This window comes from Lissotriton vulgaris, chromosome 11, assembly GCF_964263255.1.
Source record: "Lissotriton vulgaris chromosome 11, aLisVul1.2, whole genome shotgun sequence".
Classification (NCBI taxonomy): Eukaryota; Metazoa; Chordata; class Amphibia; order Caudata; family Salamandridae; genus Lissotriton; species Lissotriton vulgaris.
In genome coordinates, this window is record NC_141699.1 from 558,720,076 (window position 1) to 558,744,155 (window position 24,080).

General features: G+C 43.1%; 1 protein-coding gene across 2 annotated transcripts in view; it reads right to left on the reverse strand.

The window, feature by feature from the left end:
• Window positions 1-24,080, reverse strand: part of NSD3 (nuclear receptor binding SET domain protein 3) — a 1,769,888-nt gene that overhangs the window by 492,942 nt on the left and 1,252,866 nt on the right. For both annotated transcript variants that reach the window (XM_086943639.1, XM_086943638.1), the window contains one exon: window positions 9,152-9,308. In XM_086943639.1, coding sequence (XP_086799765.1) covers window positions 9,152-9,308 — 157 coding nt within the window. The remainder of the gene's footprint in view (window positions 1-9,151; window positions 9,309-24,080) is intronic.

Sequence of the window (24,080 nt, forward strand, 5' to 3'; positions counted from 1 at the left end):
GGGACCTGGATTGTGCCATCGAAATACGGTGCAGGAGAACAATGTACCAGGCTTGGCAAGCCCAATGAGACAGTAAAATTACAATGTAACTGAGGCTGTTCCTGAATTGTATTCTCTAGCAGCCTTTCACAGGGCTTAGAGGAATGCCAGAGAGTGCCTTTTCTTGTCAACAAAACATTAGATTGCCCTTCACCCCCAAAGGAGAGGGGCTTCCTACTAATTAATGAGGCACAATCCTGCCTCTTGGATTGATTAAGGGAGGAGACTGTGCCTGAGGAGGTTGAGCCTGAGGAGTAGGAGGCAGCTGTGCAATTAATGGAACAAAAAATACCGACCTTTAAAGACTGAAATGCCTTCAGAAGCTGGTAGAAAGCCTGTGCTCTGACTGATACTGCTTGAATAGCAGTACTGCTTGGTGTCAATGTTATACTAATGGAGGGTATCATCGCTGAGTTCTAAAAGGTTGCACCTATCGAACTTCAGTAGAGAACCTTTTAATATTTTTCAGGAGTGTAGTGGAAACAATTCAGGCACTAATCTCATCACAAGGAAAGATTTGTGTTCATGATTTTGGTGGCTAGGTCAGTAAGATCCCCAGTCATAAACAGTTTTTCTGCTTCTTTGCCAACTTTAAGCACTTCTACTCACCATGGGCAATGTTTCTAAGCAAATAGGTAAAATGTTAGAATTTTCAGTTAGCAACTTGCCATTAAGTCACTGGTGTTTACCTGTCTGCACGAGGGAATTATGGATACGTAAATGGCTTTAGCAAAATAGTCCAGTTATCATGGTTGCATTATACCAGTAATGGAGGAGAAGGCCTTCCTCTTCATGAAGCTGTCCACACTACAAATAACTGAAATGGGGCAAGTGAGCCTAGAGACCCAGGTGAGGTCGTTTTTACATTATACTACCAGTCCAGAAATTTACAATCTGTTGGCTCAGTTTTCCAGTTTTCCTTTCTTCCGGACCTAGTGAGAATGCTTGAGAACCTGGGAAAAAAGGTGTGTGTGTTGGCACAGAGATTGTTGCCACATCATTATTCTGGTAGAAGTACCAGTGTCTTGATTGACGGTGTTCCAATAGCAATGGTTAAAACCATTAGTGCCACTTGGTATAGTGGAGGCCCACTTGCTCACACAGTTAACAGCTTTGCGGGAATATCCAGTATCTTCAAGTGTAGCCTCTTGCAGGAAAACGGCCTGCAGTATTAATCATTCAATCATCATTCCAGAAAATTCAGTTGGGCTATCCTCAAGAGTGGTGCTGGAATGATAGTGTCAGACAAGATGAGGGAGTCAGTGCTGACATGGACCAAACATCTGTTGCTCAGGAGGAGAAGAAGCAATCTCCCTGGCTTTTTGCTTGATATATAATGTTCCAGGAATAACCTGCTACTGAGGAGGGAAATGAATATGCTTGAGGAGTTCAACTACAACAGCGGGACATGAACATGTTTTCAAATTAACCGATTCTTAATATGGCCTATCAGAGATGTCAGGTCAGCTCCCAGGAGGTTCCCCTTCCCAGAATGGAGGAATGAAGATGAGTGGAGAGCTCAAAGTCTATTACTGTAGTGAACACTCATGTGGCAGCTCATACTCATTACATGTCTAGGATAGAAGCAAGGTCCATGCTGTCACATGCATTTGAATATGGTGTTCTGTTGTCAACCCAAAGTCTTAATAAGTTGTTGTTTGGTGCTTGATCGGCATGGCCGAAAAATGTACCTACCTTTGGTGAGAATATTTATGAAATATTAGGTTTCCTGTTTACAGTGGGATTTGGTATTATAGAGGGTATTTTCCAGTGTTTTACCAAATTCTGAAAATCAGTGGTTATCAGTGGCTTTTACATTTCAGCATCACTAAAATTAGCCTTGGACTAAATTTTTCCAGAGTTTACAAAGATCATGGATTCCAGTCTTACTTTAGTGCGGTTAACTGAAATTAAGAGGTCAAGGCTTTGAGTGGCCCCAAGACACTATCTTTTTTCTCAACACATTTCAGGTGGTGAAGTTTGTGAGCATGCACACCAACACCATCCGTTGCTGGGTGACTCCAAAATGTTAACTTCGCTACCTGCATATGATGCCGTACTGTGTCAAAAATGCCAAGAGGCTTTGAGAACCTTTTAGATATATTTGACAAATTCTGTACACCAGAAAGTATAGCAATTGCACTATGAACCAAGATTTTGACCACTGAAGGGCCCTTTAGACCACACAAAAACATCTCCAGGGTAGGCAATTAATCCTTGGAGCAAGATAAAGATGTTAGATATCTAGGCCTAGTATTCTGTCAGACTTAAAATGGGAAAACACATCTCTATGTCTGGAAATCTCCAAGCACAGCGTGCAAATGCAGCGCTTTTTGCTAAGGATCATGGCAAGCAGATCTCTCTGCTTAAGAAGTTTGTATGGCTAATTGCCCAAATGCATACCTATAGAATTACATTTTGGATCTAGGCAACATAACTCGTTTTCCACAAACAAGGCAGACTTTCTGAAATGCGATTTGTGTGCGAACTGAGCACCTCCACTGCTCCCCTACTCTGGGACCTTGACTCGTAGCCAAGTTTAGACCTATCTTTTATTGGGTTAATTTTAGACCAGGCAACTTTTGGCATGTTTCCCCTGAGTTTTTGCTTTCTGCCCTCCCGGTTTAGACTCTGTTTTTGATGGCGTAGTGTTTCTGCGCACTTTTCTCACTGCTGATCAGTGGTAAAGTGCAAGTGCTCCTGCGGTAAATTGTGTTATGGATTGGTGTTTCCAGGATTGGTTATTTGATTTACTTGTTAGTCCCTAGTAAAGTGCACTGAGTGTGCCAGGATCTGTAAATCAAATGCTACTAGTGGACCTGCAGCACTGATTGTGCCACCCACGTGAGTAGCCCTAAAAAGGTATCTCAGACCTGCCATTGCAGAGTCTGCACGCAGTTTGTAACTGCCATGTCAACTTGGCGAGTGCACCCACTTGCCAGGCCCTAAACCTTCCCTTTTCAACATGTTAGTCACCCCTAAGGTAGGCCCAAGGTACCCCTGTGGGCAGGGTGCAGTGTATGTGAAGGGTAGGATATGCCCTAGTGTGTGTGGCATGTCCTGATAGTGAATTATAGCCCATTTCGTTTTTCACTATTGCAAGGCTACCTGTTCCCCATAGGTCAGAATGGGAAGTTAGTTTATAAAATCCTATAAACAAATTGCCCTGGAAACTAGGTGGGAAAATAAAGTTTAGTATGCCTGAACTCAGAATCTAAAGATGCATCTTTTAGTGAAGGTGATTTTTACATTCTGTGTTTGAAAATACAACGTTTAGAAAGTAGGTATTTTCTTGCTCAGTCATCCCATGTGCATCTGCTGGAATTTGGATTGCCTATCAGGGTTTTGGATGACAGAAGGCTGAGGAGCAGGAGTGGCTCTATATAGTCTAGGTAGGGTGAGGAAAGGGCTCAATAGACATGGGCTGCGGTGGGGGAGGTGATTTCCTTGCACCTCAAAGGCCCTGGTCTTCCTCTGACAATGCTGTCTCCACCTCCTGCCAGGAAATCACACCAGAGAAGGCAAAACTGTTTCTGGCTGGGCACAGACACTCTCTGCCTAAGAGATCAAAGGATTTGGGGATATAAATTTTGTAGCCCTAAACTTTAGAACTTTTTTGGATCAAAAAGACTGCCAAGAAGAAGAGCTGGAGAAGCTGTGATGAGGGACTATAACTTTGCTGTGTTGGCCTGCAGTGACCGCTTCTGTCTTGGGCAGTAAAAGGACTAGACTGAACTTTCTGCAATCTACTTTTGGGAGTTTCTCCAAGGGATTGAGGTAGAGCTTGCCCCCTGTTCAAGAAGTCTCAGGAACAGCAAAGACGTCAAGCTCTTCTGCCCACAGCACAGGGGACTGTGTGTTTTGTGCTGCAACCGAAGAAAAGCAACTCGACGCAGTCTACGACGCCGCTGCCAATTCCATGTCCTGAAGGCACTGCAGAGGGCACAGCCGCACCGTGACTTTGGTCTCACCGATGACACCTGTTGACGCCGTCACTGAGCCATTGCTCGCACGGCGACCTGTGGGTACCGCAATCCGCCCCGCCTTGTTTCACGGCGACGCTCTGGTTTCCCCAATGACGCCGCTCCACGTCGCCATCAACTCCAGTTCGTCAGCCGACGACAAGGCTTCAGCAACGACGACGGAGCTGCTTGACCGTGACCTTCCAGTACCGTGACGAGCACCGACTTCATCCCGCAACGTGACCCTGGTCTCACCAACGCCACCACCGTGTCGCTGCTCGTACCGCGACCTGAGTGCACCAAACGCTGCCCCGCTGCACTTCGCACTGTAGCACACAATGCCTGCCGACGCCAGCGCTCCTGACTTCATCAGAGAGGAGATGGACCTGCAATGCATGTGACTTCGAGGGCCCAGATGACTCCTGCACGACCTCCGGAACAGACGCCTGCGGACGCCGTCTTTTTTTGGAAACACAACAAGAGGTCATCGAGACCCTGCATTTCTAAAAGGTACAGTTTTTTGGGTCTTCCCGACACAGAAGCTAGCCCGCGGTGCCACGGATAGCCAGGACTGGTTGCTCACAACGCTGTGATAGCCCCGGACTGAGCTATGAACATCAAGGAACAATTTTTAAAGCATATTTGGATAAGTGAAGATTTTGAAGTACTGTATTGTGGATTTTTATCGTTTTTGGTCTTGTCTCAAGTATATAAAAATATTGGATATTTTTCTAAACTGGTGTGGTGTCCTTTTGTAGTGCTTACACTGTATTACTGATGGTTTTGTGCAAATGCTTTACACACCACCTCTAAGATAAGCCTGACTGCTCGTGCCAAGCTACCAAGGGAGTGAGCAGGTTTTTTTTTAGGAGCGTAATTACCTTATCCTGACTAGGAAGAAGGGTATTGATTTGGACAAAGGTGCAAACCCTTGCCAACTAGAGACCTCCATTTCTAAGAGTTATGGTTTAGGTAACCTCAGAGTTAGGTCATTACAGAGAATTATTGATGTGCTGGGCTCCCTATGGGGTACATTTCTGGGCTGGTTCAAGCAGGTTTGTAAACCTGTGGCAAAGATAGGCATGTCCCAGCTTTGGACCTCCCGGAGGTCCACTTTGATCCAATGGCAAGTGAAGCCAAAGCTAAGTTTAAGATATGGTTACAGAGCAATAAGGAGCCAAAAAACATCTCTTTGAATTGTGTTTTATTGAAGGATAAAATTCGTAAATTTGAGCACTATTTGGATGAAGCTGAGCCTGGATTAGTTAAGGCTTTGTACATTAAATCTGGATTGGCCACTTTAACATGGAATACATTAATATGCAAATGGGGCCCATTATCCTGGCCAAACAATTGTAATTGTATTTATATAGCAGTTACTACCCCTAATGAGACAAAGTGCTTTTCAGCGAGCAGGATGCTACTAAGGAACCCAAAAGGATTAGTATAGGGAAAAATAATTTAATTTGAGTGGTAGACATGCGAGTCTGTTAGCTGGATTGAATACGATAATAGAGGGATATAAGACGGAAGACTGTAAAGTGCTATTTGGGAGATTATAGTAGTAAAATGAGATTTGGGATGAGTCAAAGGAGGGATATACAAGAGAAGAATTTAGAAAGGGTTGTTTGGGAGACCATTTTAATAAAAATGAGTTTTGGGTTGAGCCAGGGAGGAAGAATATAGAAAGGCTTATTTTGAGATCACAGTAGTAGAATGAGGTTTGGGAGTGTATGCACAGCTTTATTATGTAGAGTTTAGAGTGCTGCAGTATGCATACTGGGTACAATACATATAATAGTGCTGAGTCCTGCAATATACAGGCTGGATAAGAAACAAATAATAATGACAATCACAGCACATTGTCATAATTGCTCTCATCAGGTTAATAAGATTAATTTCTTGTTTTTGTGTCCACTGTATGCTACCCCGAGGGCCAAGAGGTTATGTTGTTTGAGGAGAAATTTTAGCACATGCAAGTTAAAGCAGGTAGTGGAAATATGGAAGATGGATACCTCCCCAAAAGGTGTTTTTCGCTTTGTAATCCTATTTATTGGCAGCTTTGATGATGTGTCTGCATATTGATTGCCGATTGTATTTTAATAGCAATCAATTGTATTAATTAATGCTTCTGTATTTTATTGTCATTTTATTTGGTTGGGGTTATGGGTTATAACCAAAAATAAAATAAAGATAACTACTGCTCATATGGATGGGTGGTGAGGAAGCTGCAGGTAGATTTAGTATCCACCAGAAATATCATTACTAACGGTAAATACATTTTTATTTGGCAAAAGCCTTCTTTCCTCAGACTCCTCACCTGGTGGATGAGTCCCAGAGCAACACACTGCAGGAGAAGTTGGACTGAGCTGTCTACATTACAGACGCTTGCCATTTAATATAGTCCACTCAAAGAATCTATCACTGTGTGCCTGAGCTGTAAGACATTACTGTTCTGCATAAATATGAAGCGAAGATCAAGTGACCATCCAGAAGATGTCAATCACTAGGATGGCCCTGGTGAGGAGCAGTAGAAGCTGCCATGATCCTTATGGGTTGGGTACGAATGCCAACCAGGGGACATATCATAGACAAGGGTGTAACTGATTTTTACATACCGGATGACCTAATGTGAAATCAATAATTTGGGAACTGCCTGGCTTTATCTATATCCAGTGAAGTCCACAATGAGCTAACTGCCCACTCTGTCTTGCTGTGTCCATAATAAGACAGTGAGAAAAGTAAAAAAAAAATGATGGGTGCAATGCTTGAATTCATCTCAGCCACAGGTAATTATACTGGACCATAATCCACTCTATTTTATTTGTTTACCTACCATGCCTTTAGAGACAGGAGCAAGCCATATGTGTATCAGCCTTAGTCATTTTTGTCTGTCTCCTATAGTAACACTCCAGGTCGAACTGCCTGGCGAAGTTCTATCTGAAAAGAAACAAAGGCACCCCAGAACACTTTGACCCTAACTGGGCCTCATGAGAAGGGTGCAGCTTGCGTGCTAGATCACAGACATGGTTTTTGTGTTCAATGTGCCACTGGACTCAAAATATACCTCACTGAAAAATGACTAACTAGCTCATCATTGAAAAGTTTTTCCATTAAGGCTGCTAGGGCATCTCTTAATAGACCTGTGGAATTCATCCAGGCAAACTAGAGTGGCCAATAAACGAGCCAGTGTTGGTAAAATCCTGGCCACATTTCAGATCTGTTTTGAAGCATCAAAACAGTCACTCAGCAGGGCAGAGAAGACTTTGTAAATGTATTCAGGATGACCAACTAGGGCCATGTTTACAAATTCTCATTAAGTGAGGCTATACCGGCCAAAAAGACACATGGCACAGGAAGTGTGCAAAGCTAAGCCTTTTAAACTGAGATTCTCAAAAAGACATGGGGAATACATTTGGATGTAATTTCTCTAATGAAGGTTTTAGCACCAAACTCGCCTGTGATAGGCTTCTGAAAGCTGGAAGAAAAAAACATTTGATGCGATTCGATTTATGCGAACTGTAGGGCCCTATAAGGGTTTCTCCCAAGCAGCCAAAAGTGGCTTCAAGAATGTTTTACAGAATGGCTACAGGGGTTCTGGAGCCGCTGTAGAAGGCTACAGGATTTCTATCAGATTGTTGGACTTTGTTTCAGCAGTCATAAAGGGTACTTCAAGTGCTTCTGTTTCTTTTCACCCACAGAGGTAAAAGACCAAACTTCATCTAAAGGTGGTCTGCAGGGTGAGGAATGCATCTTCTTTAGAAGTGTCAAGACCACTAGCGTTCTGTAGGTTTAGTTATAGACCGCTTAAGTGTGATAAGGAGGGAGGAGTATATAAACCGTCAACTAGTCTTTCCCTGGGTGCCCACATTTCTGATTGGGTATATCCAAGTCACTGGAATCTGATCCATAGTCTCCACTAAGGAGAATTGTTGGGCCCTAGGGATGTGCTTTGACAGGGGCCTGGACCTTTTCTTTTTCCACTTGGTCATTGCCATAGAAAGCACAGCTGGAGCCCGTGGAGAAGCACAAATGGGTATTATCACGGTGGAAGCAGCCAAAATCACCAAACTCACACCAATGGGCCCTGCGTTTGGCGAGAAGGCTTTAGGGTCATCCAGAAAATATCTAGCAGAGCCTGCTAAAAGATCTCGACCTGTGAAGGGTAGGCGGATAGAGTTTGGAAGTAAGGCTTTGTGTAATGTCAGAACACAAAATGCCTTTCCTAACAAGGAAAAGATTGGTGTCACGGAATGATGCTGCAGTCACCAAATAGTCTCTAAAAGGGGAAAGTTTCCTCGAGAGATGAGATTTCTCCTTTCTGTGGTGATTTTTGCAAGAGGACCACAGCAGGATTACTACCTGTCAGAGAACTTACTTACAAAAGAGGAGAGGGACAACTGTGTAGGATCCTTATGTGCCTTTACCAAAGGCAACTTGTGCTTTGGTTCCCCAATGAGACTGACCTGCATTGACAGACATAGGCTGAAGGGTCCTGGCCGGATCACACACACCACTTACAGATGTCAAGTGGATTTGAGGACACCTAGCAACATCGCTGACAGGAATTAAACCTAGAGATCCTAGCGGAATACAACTGACCTAGTCACTGCTGAATTCACTAAGAAAGTTTGTTGGTAAAAATCGAAAAGAACGCTGGACTCATGTCATTCAGGTGCAGAAATACAGGAATCGATGCCAGCATACCAGTCTCCACCATATATACCTAGATGTCACATCCAAGTTGGATAAAGGCATCGATTAAGTCATGCAACACAACTTGCTTGCTGTGAAAAACTATTGCTAGGGGAACAAAAAAAATACAGATCCTGTTTTGTGCCTGGAGAATAGTCCTAAGGTAGGGAATCTGCAAAAATCAGTATCTAACAGAAGAGTCTGGCATTTTTAACAATGGCCACAATAGTGACCATTTCAGGATCACTTAATGAAACTTGTTAACTGTTAATTTGTGTTCAGCAAATTAACCAGATAACTAAACAACAATAAGTACTGTGTATGCATTTAATCCCATACATTTATTTTCTACTCAGTCACTTGAGCTTACTGGGATGTATTGCTATCTAAAATCACAGTTTGTTAGCCATATGACATAAATGCCAGAGTAGCTCTTTTGAATCTTTTTAACTTGCCTGTAATTCCCGAGCTTGACCCAAACAATCTGTTTGAATCGTAGTTTTTTGCCAGCTTTGCAATCATTACAGTTCCAGCATCCATCCGGCATCTCTATGTTCAGACATTCAGGATGGAAGGAGGCAGGGCAGGATTCACAGCATAACAGTTTTCCACCTTCACACAAAACAGAAAAGGAGCTTTAATAAACTGTGTTCTGGAGAAAAACAGGCAGCAAGGACAAGTTACAAAGGGATTTTGTCAAAGTACTGATGCAGATGTTATATATATATATATATATTTTTTTTTCACACAACAAAGTTTTTTCTTTCAGGAAATCCGAAATTATTTCAAAGCGGCACCACACAGGACGAGTTGAATAAAGATTTATTGCCTCAAAAACACAACAGTACGACGCATTTCGGCAAAGCCTCCGTCAAGTCTTGATTTCCTGAAAGAAAAACTTTTTTGTGTGAAAAATCTACGAGCGGCACTGTGACCGCTGCTGGCACCGGCGTCGTTAGGAGGGTGAGCGGCTGTATCCAGCTTCTGTGACAGATATATATATATATAGACTTCAAGTTTCCTTATTTTCCAAATTTTAAATTGCAAAAATACGATGGACCCCAAGTGTCCATCTAATGCCCAGGACCATAATTTATAAAAATGTTTTAGCAATAAAAATGATAAAGGTCAGAATCACACTGTACATCTATAGAGTGGATTTCTGTCATAGCTACTTATATGAAGATTTATGAGTCAATTACATAACGGTTTCTCAGTATTATATCTCATCACAGTAATTACGACTCACTTTTGGTTAGACGATGAAAACAGTAAAATTAGCTTCACAATAATTTCAGTTTTGTTTCTCATGGTAAGTGCCAGTGCTGCATGAGGGGTTAGAAATGGCTTCTCCAAAAGAAAGTGGTCACTTTACACATTTCTTTAAAAATCACCTGTGCTGGAGTCAAACGATTTAAGAGCGAAAAATGAGCCATTATTCACTTCCCTGAAAATGTAATTGCAACATGTATGGTAGACCATGTTCTGAAGGTAAATTTGATGGTTGCTGTGAGCATGTGAAATTAAGGACTAGAGCACTAGAATCAATATAACATTGTTTACATTTCTATCATGGTCCTAATTCTCAACTGGATGGGAACTCATTCTATGCTCAAACAGCAGGAAGGCATATGTCAAACCATATTTCAAAACTAAGGTTCACAGAATTTCACAGCTGAAAGCAACTGCTCTTCCTGAATGCCATTTCTAAAGATAAATGCTCTTGAAAATCATGAGGAGTTCAGGGTTCAGTAGGCAAATCTGAGATAGAGGCTAAAGACTATGAATGTGCGCCAATGCGAATTGTAGATCTAGGCACATGCCTCTAAAAGTACACCAAGGCTGCCTTTCCTTGGAACAAGTAAACATGACGTTTTTAAGGAAGTAAAACACATTGTAGCTTATCAAAGGGTATATTTTGCTGTATCATATCGGACGGTGTATGTCATAGATGGAGTAAATATGGATGAGTCCTGGAACTAGGCGGAATGAGTTGTGCTTCATCAGCCAAAGTAGTTTGAGGCCTAAGGTGGAAAACAGGAGAAATATCTCTTGATGTGAGGAAACTGTCAGTACTTAACACTTCAAAGAAAGAAAGAAGAGTGAACAAGATGACCTTGCAATAAGAGGGGCCACATATGTCCCCTGTATAGCATGATTCTACTCTCTTAATTCCTTTAAGCCAAAGCAGAAATTATAGCCTTCAAAAAGGAAAGGCTCAAAAGGGTTTTGTGAATAATCGTAGACAGAGCAACATTCAAGTATAATTGAGGAGCTTGGCTCTAATAAGAGGAGACAGTTTAAGCTATCAAAATGATGCATCACAGCCTTATTTTACAACACAATAAAAACGTATGTGGCCTGTATGGCACCAATGGCACTATTACAGACAGGCAATGCTTACAATGATTCACTAGGATCCTAGATCCTACCATTTGCTTGTTTAATGAATAATAATAAAGAAGCAGTTATATTTTTCTCAAAAGTCCAAATATAACATTTTAACTACATTATCTTGCAATGCTGCGGGACAGTTTTTTTTTAGCAAATAAAAACAATACTGTCATCGAGGATGCCAAGAAGGCCATGTAGAGAAGAAATGTAAAGTGGTGTAAAGAATCAATACTCCTAGCTGGGCCAGGAGACTTGGAAACTAAAGATTAGTCAGCAAGACAGTGGGAGTTTGAATAACACAAAGAGACAAGGCTGATGCAGCACTATCAGCATTTTATCTGGCACTTAGTAACATCTAGAGAATCCCACTGTTTACAGAAACTGGAGTGAAGGCCTTGAGAAACTGGTTCAATCAATAAAAGAGGACGGTGGCCCCGAGAGACTCTTTTCAAATGATACACCCTAAACAAACTCTAAAAATGGAGCACTGTTTTCTTCTGTGGAAACCTCATGTTTTAAAAAATGATTTAATAATAGTGGCTACACCTCTCTCATTTTTTTGCAGCATATCAAGTCTGTCTAAATCATCAGTTTCAACATTTCTCTCACCCTCAACATAGCATATAGCAGGTGCTTATTATGCGCAAGAGAGTCCAGTCACAAAGCTGCACAGCCTATTGACAAAAGAGAATGCGGCCAGGTCACCCTTAACTAATTGCAGCAGAACGTAACTTTTGTGTTGACTATGAAGACCTGAAATACATTTAACTTTTGAAGAGAAAGGAATGACTTCAGAATTAGAAAGATGGCTCAGCATTCCAAAATAGTCAATGGGTACATTATTGTCATTTCTGGGCCAGAGACCATGGGTCTGACTATACAGTGGGCTCCAGAGCAGAATTAGGATGAATATATTAGAATCCACTATTTAAGAAATTCTAAAAATTGCAAGACAATAAGACATTCTGTCACTGTGGCTATATGGACACAGGCCCAGTGCAGCTGGATGCAACTACAGAATATGCATCTTCAGTTATCTAAGAAAACCACCTACATGCACGAGGCTAAGCAATGTGGTTGCTTGAGAGAGAAATCTTGAGCATTAAATGTAAGACCTTAGAGATGGTCTGTTAACCTCCACTTAATTAAAACGTTTGACAGGTAATCAAGTAATTTTTCTGACGGATGTAGACGCATGCTTCAATCCAATGATGGGCTGATATGATCTTGATGAGTTCTCTGGAGAGCTCTTTTGTAAACACTGTCAGAGAAGATTTCAGGATGACGGTTGTGCTGTTTGTTTTTATAAAACACATACTGCCAATTACTATAAGCCTTACCATGGGTATATGCAGAAATATGTGTCTGCAAAAGTGCCTTGGCCCACAGTTTTTCAGCATTTTTGCAGTACAGAGACCGTATTGAGGCACAACATAGAGAAGGACCCCACAATGAGGACATTGACCAGATCATAAAGATATTCCTGGGGAACCTGAGTTTCTGGAAACACAGAAACAGGAATAACAGCTTTCACCAGATTAATCCTCTGCGTCAGCTCCAGGCTTGAATCTTCTGCAAGTGTTAGAAGAACCTTTCTAAAAAATGGTGGCAGTAAATGTTTGGCTAGAATGGGGTGAGGATAACTGCTTTATAAAATTAATTTTAAGACTAAATGCCCTTGTATTTGGAATCTCCAATGATGATAAAAATTGTGGCTATCTGCCTCCTGCTGGGGACCCATGGTCCTTGATAGCTCTGCATCACCAGGCGTAAAAAAATTGACTTCTTGGAAGGTCTTAGTTGGCTGACCAAGTATCAGCATAAGGCTTGCTTTATTACAGAATTTCAACTTATTGTTTGAACTGTTTTGTTTACCTGTGGAAAACAACCAGGCCTTTTAAACATTACAGATAGACAGCACTTAACGATTTGACACTGTCTGAGATGAATGAAATGAAGAGATTCCCAGTCATGGCATTCGCACAACGAAGGAGTGAAATGTCCATTTTCAAGTAGAAATAAAGAGTTCATGGGGTATTATTCCACCCTATACAAATCACGTTACACAGTGAAACACCAGGGACTGAACATGTATACTGAAAGAGCAAGGTGAGAGATGGTGCTGCCTGAGGTGGCAGAAGAACTAGCGGCGTAAATATCAGAAGCTGAAATAAAGGCCATTGTCAAGGAGATGGCCAGACAATACAACACTACATTCTGATAACCTTCCAGTTGCCATCTATTCCATTTTTATATGGCTCGCTGCTTTGATGGATGAGATGTTTTACAGAGCACCAAGGGAGCATTCATAGCCCCCTGTAACCATGAAGCATAGTTAGGTTACTGACTATACCTAAACCTGTCCAGGATCTGAGAGACATGTCCTACAGACCAGTCTATGCTCAAATCAGAAAAAAACCTTGAGCAAGATTCTGGTGAATAGGCTGCTCTCACACTTGGTACATCCAGATCAATTTGGGTTCATCCTATGACCCAACGAATTCATGAACATCAGGAGGCTGAATCTAAGCACTGGATGGGTCTCGAGACCTGCCCTTGCGGGGAGTGGTGGGTCTATAGCTGTCAAAAAGACATCTGACACAATGAGCTGGAGATTTCCATTTACAGTGACAGAGTAGATAAGAGGGGTAACAGGTTTCCTTATATGGACCTCGCTATTGTATGTGAACACCCCACTGAGAATGACAAGTGGACATGTCATATCTCTGCCTTACTTGAAAATGTGGCTGGTCAACACAACTGCTGACTCAGACTTAGCTGCGCACAATTTCAGTGATTTATAATGATCTAACACTATTTTTCTCTTTCCACTAGTACAATTTATTCATGTTGATTCACAATGAATACCATCAAAAACAATGAACAGTGCACATTTTATCATTTTAGTGGAGGAGTTACGTTGTTCTTCAGAGATAACTGGGATTCTATGAGACACGGAGCGTAGCTTGTATATTGCTACGGTGTCAAGTGTTGTTCCTATAGAATGGTCGAATTATTCATTCATTGCACGATGAACGTTCACGTTTTAAGGTCGATAAAGTTATTCTCCTTTGAAAACTACATCCAGCGTGAATACGTTAGTAAGGGTTAACCTGATAGGTTGACACATCAGGCGTGTAACCAATAGAGAGACTCATTAGTGTAGTTAAACCAGGAAGTGTTTTGATGCACTGTTATGCGCTACTACATTGCCGGATACGAAGGGAGGAAGAGGAATACCGTGGTTTGTGTCTAGGAACAGCGTGGCAGTGAAGGAGGTAAGAACCCAAGAAGCAGAGCGCTAATCTGTTTTCGAGCTGCGCGTTGACCGTTAGTGACCGGGTATTTTTTAACTTATGACAGGAACGGGGATTAAGGAGTCGCAGAGAGAGTTTGGAGTAGCATTTGACGATCGCGCCTCGCTGGTTGAAAAGTTTACAGGTACGCAGCAGTGAAAGAACCGATAGAGTTGTAACGTGATACACTTCAATCTAAGCAGGGTAATTGAAACATGCGTTATCTCTGTAGGATACGAATTTCGTTTACGGCATTTGAAAATATCAGGAATATACAGAGGGAGTGGTCCTCGTTTTTTAGTGTGAGTGGTATTGATTATTTTTCTCACTCAGGGTGTTCGTCTTGGTGAAGGATTGTTTAAAGGAAAATCTTTTTTGAAGAACGTTACCGCTGTATTAAAACAACACACTTATGTGCCTGTATATTATGTTTTATTTGATAGTGTTGCCCCTGACGAAGGGACCCTTCAGTAGTCCCGAAATGCATTGGGCGAATGACAACAAAAACCAAGAGTCAACTGTTTTCTTTATGCATTAATTGTTGTATTGTATTGTTCTATCAACGGATTTTTATGAATGTATATATGGAAAAACCTTAGTTCATTGTTTTTGATGGTATTCATTGTGAATCAACATGAATAAATTGTACTAGTGGAAAGAGAAAAATAGTGTTAGATCATTATAAATCACTGAAGTTGCGCGCAGCTAAGTCTGAGTAAGCAGTTGTGTTGACCAGCCACATTTTCAAGTTTAATTAAGAGTATTTGGGTATACTCTTTTAGGTGCAGCACACAGATCAAAACATTTGGTTGAGGAACGTTTAATTTTTGAAAAAAACCTGGTGTGCTCAGAACACACTACTTTATATCTCTGCCTTACACCACTAAAATGGGGACACGTCAAGGACATGCTCTGTTCCCACTTATATAAAACCTTTTACAAAAAAGGCAGTAGGTGCAAACAATCGCCTTTTGGAACAATTTATATTGCACAGGTCCATCATCAAGACACTGAAACACATATAAAGGACAGGAGATGTACAACTATCTGCAAACAAAGGGCTACAACTGATCTACACATTGGTTACAGGAATAAAATCAAGGCCATTTTTCTTTCGGTGTCCCAAAATGCTCCCTGGACTGACTAAGTTAAAAATTGGAAGTGAACACTGGCATCTCTATACTCTATCTGATAACTCCTGAAACTCCACTCTACTAAATAGGGGAGGAAGGCATCTACAGAGTATCAGAAAGAACATTACCAAAGATAAGAAACGTTTAACTGCAAATTCCTCAACTTCTGAAGCAACACCAAATCAATGCCCTCTCCAAATACGTGGATCTGAGGAGAGGACTCTACACCATAAGTCCTGCAAACCTGAGCAGGCCTAGTGAATGTATAGACAGATACCCTTGTAGCTGCATGGTGTCCCGATGTTCATAATTGGAAACACCCCCAGCCACTGTAGTGGCAGCACCCTTTGCTCTGGTGGAATGGACCCCAAGGTTTTCAGTAGGATCCTTTTGGCAAAGGCATAAAGCAGCTTATTTGATGCACAGAATGATGAAATACAATTAGAGCTGCTTTTTCTTTCTTCGCATCGGAGAATCCAACAAACATCTGATAATCAACTCAATAGTACATAGTTATGTCAATGTAGAAAATAAGGGCACATTGTGGGTCTAATTGGTGCAGCCTCTTTTTGGATGGATGCCGTAGAGAAACAAACACAATTTTTGGAAGGAAGGATGCACAAGTCCTAAGTTCTAGCTTGTCAGGAAAAAAGTAGTATGTGGAGGATAAACTGACAAGGCCTGCGGCTTGCGGACACAACATTCAGACATGACTGCAATGAGAAACACTATTGTGAAGGTTAAGCTCCTAAGAGTACAGCTGGGAAGCTTAAAAGTAGCATATATTAGAAATATACACCAAATTAAGGTTCCACAAAGGCATAATGATCCGAGCGAGGTGAAATGTATCTGAAAACATTACTAGAAATGCTTCATAACAGAAGGCCTGAACAATGAGGGCTGATAAGGCACACAAAGAATGGCTGAAGGGAACAATAAATAAACCTTCACTGCACTAACAGCAAAGCTTACTAAGCAAAAGACAATTCAAAACGAACATCGGATAATTTTGCCAGTAGGCGGCCAACATGTTGAATGTAAATCAGGTGAAACATTTAGCCCAACCGTGTGAATGTAAAGACATGGTTGAGGGGAGATGAGCATCCAAAATGACATCTACCACTTACAGCAGAAGATCAGAACGTCTCAGCTAGTTAAGCTCAAGCTCCATGCATTGAAGTGTAAAATATGGCAGTTCAGGTGAAACACTAGGGCCTGTTGTATAGCCAGCAGATACTCCTAAGGAGGCAGTCAAGGTGAAGGACATATGCTCAAAGTCAGGATTCTGAAATAAACTCTCAGAGTCCAGTACTAGGATATCAGAATGACCTGACCTCGCTCCCGCTTCACCTTCTTCAGTAGGCACAAGATCAGCGGTAATTGTGGAAATGTGTATAGGAGACCAGAATTCCACTTAAGGTGGAACACACCTCCTAAAGACCCTTGAGGAGGGAAATTAAGAGCACAGTAGAGAAGACAATGAAAATCATTCGGAGGTAGCAAATAGATTTACAGAGGGAGTGCCCTACTATGTGAGGCTTCCATGAACCATCTCTGGGAGCAGATACTGCGAATAGTCATCAAAATTACACTTGCTGAGACTGTCTGTCCTGGTGCTGAGTGATCCTGCCAGGTAATCAGCCTTGGGGGAAATTCCTGTGAATTGTAATCCACTGCCAATAGCCGTCAGACAAAGGGCAAGAGATCCCACTCTGCCCTTCTTGAAGTAATACCACTCAGCGGTCATGCTGTGCAACATTACTTGGTGGCCTCCCTAGAGGCTTGTTTCACCACTGTAAGCTATGGTGATGGTGGTGAGAGGGGGGTATGGGGGAAGAGGGCTTTCCTAACATTGATAATTTGGAGAACCCATATGCCTGATGTGATAGAATGCCTGTAAGGCAGGCAATGCCTGATTCTGCCACCTATTGATCTCAAAATGAGACTGAGGACAAACTTAAGAGGTTTAACTGCCATGTCAGATGAAGAGATGGTTAAGGGGGGCTGTACTTGACCTCAAACTTTGACACTACCCGTACCCTTGCCACCAAGAAACATCTGTATGAACTGCTGAATGGACTGCGAAGGCTGTCACTGGCAATATGTGTGCTTCCTTGAGTATCCTTTGAAATCCCTTATTGCTGAGGGAATTGACAAACAGGGGAAAGAAGTCTCAGAGAGATGACCTTAGCTCTGCTGTCTTGCTAAGATCCATCAAAGGGTGTTTCAATCAAAGAGGCCTAGACACCCACGAGAACCCAGGGGAATGCATCAAGGCATGCCGTCTAATGGTTATGTTAGCACATAGACCATGCTCAACAAAGTCTGTAGAGTCTACTCTGGAAGGTAAAACATTTTAAGCCCATATTATTTATTTATTTTATCTTCACTTTCAGGAGAAGTGGAAGGTTCAGGTTCACTTTACACAAAGATTGTTCTACAAGGCTTTTTAGAGTTGGATGTTGCATCAAAATGTTTTATCACCTTCAGCTGCTGTCTCCTACGAGGCCACTTAATGTCGGAGTTAAAAAGGGTTTTGAGTTTGACCAAGCTGTTAGTACAGAGTCAGTCAAAGAATGGATGAAATGCAAAAGGGCCTCAAAATTAGCGTCCCAAGTAGCACAATTTCTGTGAGGAGGTTAGTCTACCCTGGGGAGTTGTAAGCCCCAGACTTCGCAGACATCAAACCACCACAATCACCACTGGAAAGGAGGGACTCTCCTCCTCAGGAGGCCCTAAAGGCAAATCCACAGCAGACTCTGGAGAGGAAGCCAAGGCACTGGCATTCTACAAGGTGACTTAAAGGCAGAGTCTGTATAAACAAGCAGGAGTAAATTATCTTAATCATCATCTTCCTCATGTGGGATATTTTGGAAGCCTGTTAAGGCATCCAAATATGAGCGAAAAAATATTCTCTAGCCTATTACAGTATTGCTGCTGAGACCAAGGGACTGAAGGAGAGCCCTTAGTCATCAGCCTGAAAGTTTGCCTCTGCAATTGAGTATCTAGATAGATGCTAGACTCTCGACTGCCCAACACCGTTGACACAGCAAGCGGACTTCAGTCATGGACAGCTGGCGCCTCATGAATGCCTGCCAACGGAAGACAGACTGAAACCCCCAACGGGAACATGAGGCCGGTAGGAGCACCAAAGGGAGGCTCAACACATGTGAAAATCTGCAACATGGCCTCCTTTAAGGATACAACCTGCTGATGACTCGATGATTGTCTAGCAACTCTGTGCATCAACTCCAACAAATTCAGCATCGGGTTAGAGTGAGACACTAAAGTTAGAATCGAGTGACATATCACAGAGTGCATGACTTCACCCTGGATCAGGAGCATTTGGATACAGAGGAGCTATGTGCTCATTTCTTGTGTTCTTCCTTGACTCCTTCTTGGACATGTTTTCCAATTATGTCTAAGAACAATTTGACAATGGTGACTTGAAGAGAGACCCACCCCACTTCTTGTGTTCTGTTGTCTTTGGGGGTGACATTCTGCAAACTGTCAAACTTTGTAAGAATTGTTACAACTTGGTGAAAACTGAAATCGGCAGAAGCAGAGCTGCATGTCTGCATTTTCTGGTGCAGAAAAATAGGAACTGATGTGACTGCATGTAGTCTGTGTCAACTTGTTTGGCGAACACACAGAGTGAGGCAGGCCAATGGTGTTTCCTGCTGGCATACAGGATCTATTGGAAGGGGTTTCTGTGGCACAGTGCTTGGACGTCTAGCACCTAAACTACAAGGAAATAAAAAGGGAATTCTCTACCTGTGGTCTGTTCTCAGAAACCATTAGCTGTTTATATCACAGCACTCCTAGTAAAAACAGGGTTTAAAGAAGATCAACTGAATGGCACTGGAGCAGCTACCTACTAAGTCCAAAGATGGTGTAAGTTAGCCATTAACAAACTGATTTGTATGGTGGAATGCAGAGGTTCACTCTTGCCTACTGAATCAGATGAGGGAGAATCACTGACCTCTATATCCATCTTTTGTGGACAAGACTGAAAAAGACCCTAGTGGAAGAACATTCTTATGAGGCATTTAGGAATGAAAAAAATTCTGAAAGATCAAGAGACTCTTTGATTCGTTCAGCTAACACTTCCACTGAAGTAATTTTACTTATTAATATTGTTTATTTAAGAGCTAATGCATTTTGTACAGAAACAATGTACTAGAAAACACGGACTAAACAAAAGTAGAAACATATGAGGTAGTTAAGCACAGACCAAAAGTAGAGGCATGAAGCTGAGGCTGTGAATCCTGGACAACGGTAAGGAAGAAGATTGGAACTGTGACATAATAAAAGGAATTCCTAAACATATTTCAGGTTATAGGCAGGTCGAGATGATCGAGGGATAAGGGTAAAGCTTCATTTAGAGGATTAAAGGAGTTGTGAAGAAAAGAAGGTAGGAAATAGTCCTGAATTCAAATGAGAGGACACTCCAGTGGAAAGGGCACAGTAGATAGAGAGGAAAAGCAGACGTTGAGGCGCGAGTTTGGGCATGATGAGTAGTGAGGATAGGAGAAGGTGGTGAATAAGTTAGGGTGTGGTGAGCAAGTGATGCAACAAGGTAGGTGGGGCCAGGCCCATTAAAGCTTGAAGACTACGGAAGAGGATGTGGTGGTGGCAGAGGCCATGGAGTAGTGGGGCTCACTGGTTAGAGGCGGCAGACCCGAGAGCAGAGGACGGCCCGGGACCAGGGTTCGATTCCCGGCGCGGCAGGTTTCTGGACCAGGGTCAGCGGACTCGCTAATTCTCTCGCCTCGGTGCCCACTCTGATCAGCGATCACACTCGGCAACTCTGGGCATTAGCTTGCCTCATCTTCACTAACGGCCCCACCAGACCGCCGGTGATGCCTGGTCTCACCCTGGAGATACCCATTAAGGGACCATCTCTCAGGGAAGCCAGGAAGGGTTTCGCAGCGGTCGAAGCGCCTTGGGACCCTCCGGGTAAGTAGTGCGCTATATAAATGCCTATCAATTTACACATTTACATTTACATTACATTTACATTTACATGGCAATCAATGACAGCAGTCCTTTTCTCCTCTCTGTCTGCCACAACTCCAGCCAAACTGCCAACCTGCTCTGATTCTACCTGCTCTGATCCTGAGCAGCTGGTCAGGGGAAGAAGTTGGTGTTATCTTAATGGCGACTGTTCGAGCAACACGGAGATCCTCCTTCCAGCCTTATGATTTGGTGCTTTGTCAACATGGTGCTAGCCAAGTGGGAAGAGGCAATGCCATTAGACCCTTTTACAGGGAGTGCCTTTCTCTACCAGCTTGACTCCCTCAAATGCCCCCCATAACTATGCCCTTGTCCAAAGCACCCCATCTCCCCTTGTTGGGGATGGTTCCAGCATCTTTGCCCTGGAGTCTCAGAGATCCCTCTGAGAGAGTCCACAGTGACAAGGGTGTCACACATAGTGGAGGACTGGGACTGATCCCCCTTACCACTGGGAGCCGTCTCCTACCCTGCTAGACGTCGGACGCTGTGTTCCTGCTGTGTTTCCTACCCCCTTCCCCACCTCTTTCCTCCTTCATTCTTCAGAGTGTGCTTGTGACCAAAGCACTCTTCTGACCTTGTAGGGGAGGGATCAAGCATCTTATGCCCTGGTGTCTCAGCGATCCTGCTGAGAGAGTCCAACGTGAAAATGGGGATCACACATAATTGAGTACTGAGAATTATCCCTGTCCCACCCAGCGGGATGTCAGACACAGTTGCTTCCCTGTCTCCACGCTGTGTCCCCTACCCCCTTCACCTCCGCTTCCGTCCTTTATTCTTTGGCTACCTCCCCTTTTCCCTTCCTCTCTCTCTCTCCGTAATTCCTCTCTACCTGCCTGCTTTATTTATCATTATGCCTATGCTCCGCTTAATTCTCCCTCCCCTCACCCGTTTACATTACCCCCTTACCCCTCTACACTTCGTTAACCTAAAAATGTAACTTGTAACTGTTGTACCTTCTGTAACAATGTATAATTTGTAACCTATGTAACTCTCCTCATGTTAAGCACTCTGATAACTCCGGGTCTCGCCAGGGCTATATAAAACTCAAGTAAATTAAAAAAAATAATAATCTTCCTGGCTGGCAAGCAATTATCTCAAGCCAATGGGTGCTGCAGGTTGTTCATCTAGGTTACAACCCCCTTTGTGTTCATTCTCCCTCCTGTTCCTCCTAGTTTTGTTCAGACTTGTTTGGTGGCAGACAGAGGTGATTGATAACCTTTCATGGTACCCACAGCAAAGCCTTGGCAGCTATATGACAAAATAAGCCCAAGACCTTCAAATACCTTGGAATAAGAGCAGCCTGATGGTCCTCGCACCAGGCCATAAACTTTGCCCAATGACCAAAATAAAATGACTTGGTAGATGGGTGCCGAGAGTATATGGACCTCAACTTCATCAGAAAAATAGACCCCCCCAGTTAGTTATGCCCAATATCCATGCAGGGATATATACGTAGTGGAGGTTCAGAGATGTACACTGCCCTTTTGTAGAGATGGGAGGTCTTCCTCAAGTGGTAGATGGAACAAGGAACAAATGTACAGGCTCAGTAGGACAGAGTATCATACTCTCCTGGACCAATCCTGGGCTAACAGGATGAGCCCAGTCCTTACTGATGATCGTTAGAACACAGGGCAGAAGTGTCAGTGGTGGCAATACAAACAGGAGACTGCAGACCCACATACTGGTGGAATTCTTTTTCCTGGGAGGCCTTGTAGCAGAAATTCCTGCATGTAGTAGTTGCGAAATTAAACATTTAAGCAGTGGCAAAAAGATATACCCAAGGCATGGCCCAGTGAGCATAGATGTCTTTAACCACCACCTGGCGCAGAAAAACCTTTAATAGTCCACCAGATGACATTTGCTGAGGCTGTCCGACCTGGTATTAAGTAATCCCGCCAAACGACTGTACAGGAGAGAGACACATTAGAGGTTGAGAGAAAACCTAAGCACTTCCTGGCCCAGTGCAAGCAAGCATACTGTGTTCTGCTTTTTGCAGTACTACATGGCAGACGTGCTGTCCTGTCATTGGGCATGAAATTGCTTCCCCCTGATGGATGGGAGAAAGACTCATGACCTACTGAATGTGGTTCTGGAAGACTAATATTATGCCTCTGATCCACTGACGATCCCTAATTTCCATCTTGTCCAGGTGACCACTGGACCCTAAAGACTATTCCTCAGTCGCTCCCTAATTTCCATCTTGTCCAGGTGACCATTGGACCCCAAAGACTATACATCAGTCGCTACAGTGAACTCTGGATGGAGAAGTCTTGCACAGGTCAGGTTACTTTCTGACAGCCAATACTGAAGGTCCAGATCTGGCTCACCTGAGAAAGAAACATGTTATCAAAGAGTCAATCCTAGTGCTATGCCCCCTCCAGGTAGAGGGTTCACTGCAAAGCTTGTATGTGCTAACGAGCATGAAGAAGCAGGATGCATGAGGCCAAGAAGACACTGAAGATTCTGCGTGTGAACACAGGTGAGAGCCCAAAGCATCAGGATCAAAACATAATTGTTGCATACTCACTGTGGAGGGCGAGTAGGTGGGAGGGGGCAACCGGGAAGCGGGTTGGCGGGAATTGAATCCTTTGCTTCGGTTACATGGACTTTTATTCGTTGCTCAAGACCTCAGGGAGCTGATTTTACTCAAGTGGTCTTGCTTTCAAAAGCAAGCTACTGAGGTACCTAATTATGTGCATATCTGAGATGCAAAAATGGGATGCGACCACAGCCATCACCATAAACATACAGGTGCAAGGGGATCTAGGTGAGGACAAAAGGCAGGATGGTATCCAAAGTGTTTCAATCACACTGCGAACCAAAGAACGTGTTTATGGAACTGCAGGCTGGACAAATGAAACTATATAAGGGTAGAGAGGACCAGGGCCAGAGTCAACAGCTTGAACTTGTCCTTCCAAAGAAAGGTATTCAAGATTCGAAGGTCTAATATTCTCTGTGATTAGGTCAACAAAAAGGAATGGGAATAACATCCCTTGCCTTTCTTTACTTCTGGAACTCTGTCTATGGCCCATTAGCACAAAAGAGATGAGGCTTCTTGGGCAAGCATGGCGATATGGCATGCTGAAGTCAGAACAAAACTAGGAGGAACAGGAGGGAGAATAGACACAAAGGTAGAATGTAACCAAGATGAACAACCTGCAGCACCAATTGGTTTGAGATAATAGCTTGCCAGCCATAAAGAGGACACACACTTATGCCTCCGACCAGCTGCTCAGGACCACAGCAGGTGGAATCAGAGCTATTTGGCTGGAGTTGCGGCAGACAGAGGAGAAAAAGGACTGCAGTCATTGTTTGCCATGGCCTTTGACGCCACCACGCCCTCTGCTGCCACAAAATGCTGCCTGTTCAGGCTAGATCTGCTGTTTTTGAAGAACTCCAAGGCAGAATCAGCCTTTTCTCCAAAACGTCTGCGCTGTTTAACAGCAAATACATAACAGAAGCCTGTACGTCTCCAGAAAATCCTGTTGTGCGTACACTTGCATACACACTGGTGCCAGTTGCGCGACCCACGCAATCTTTCGTGT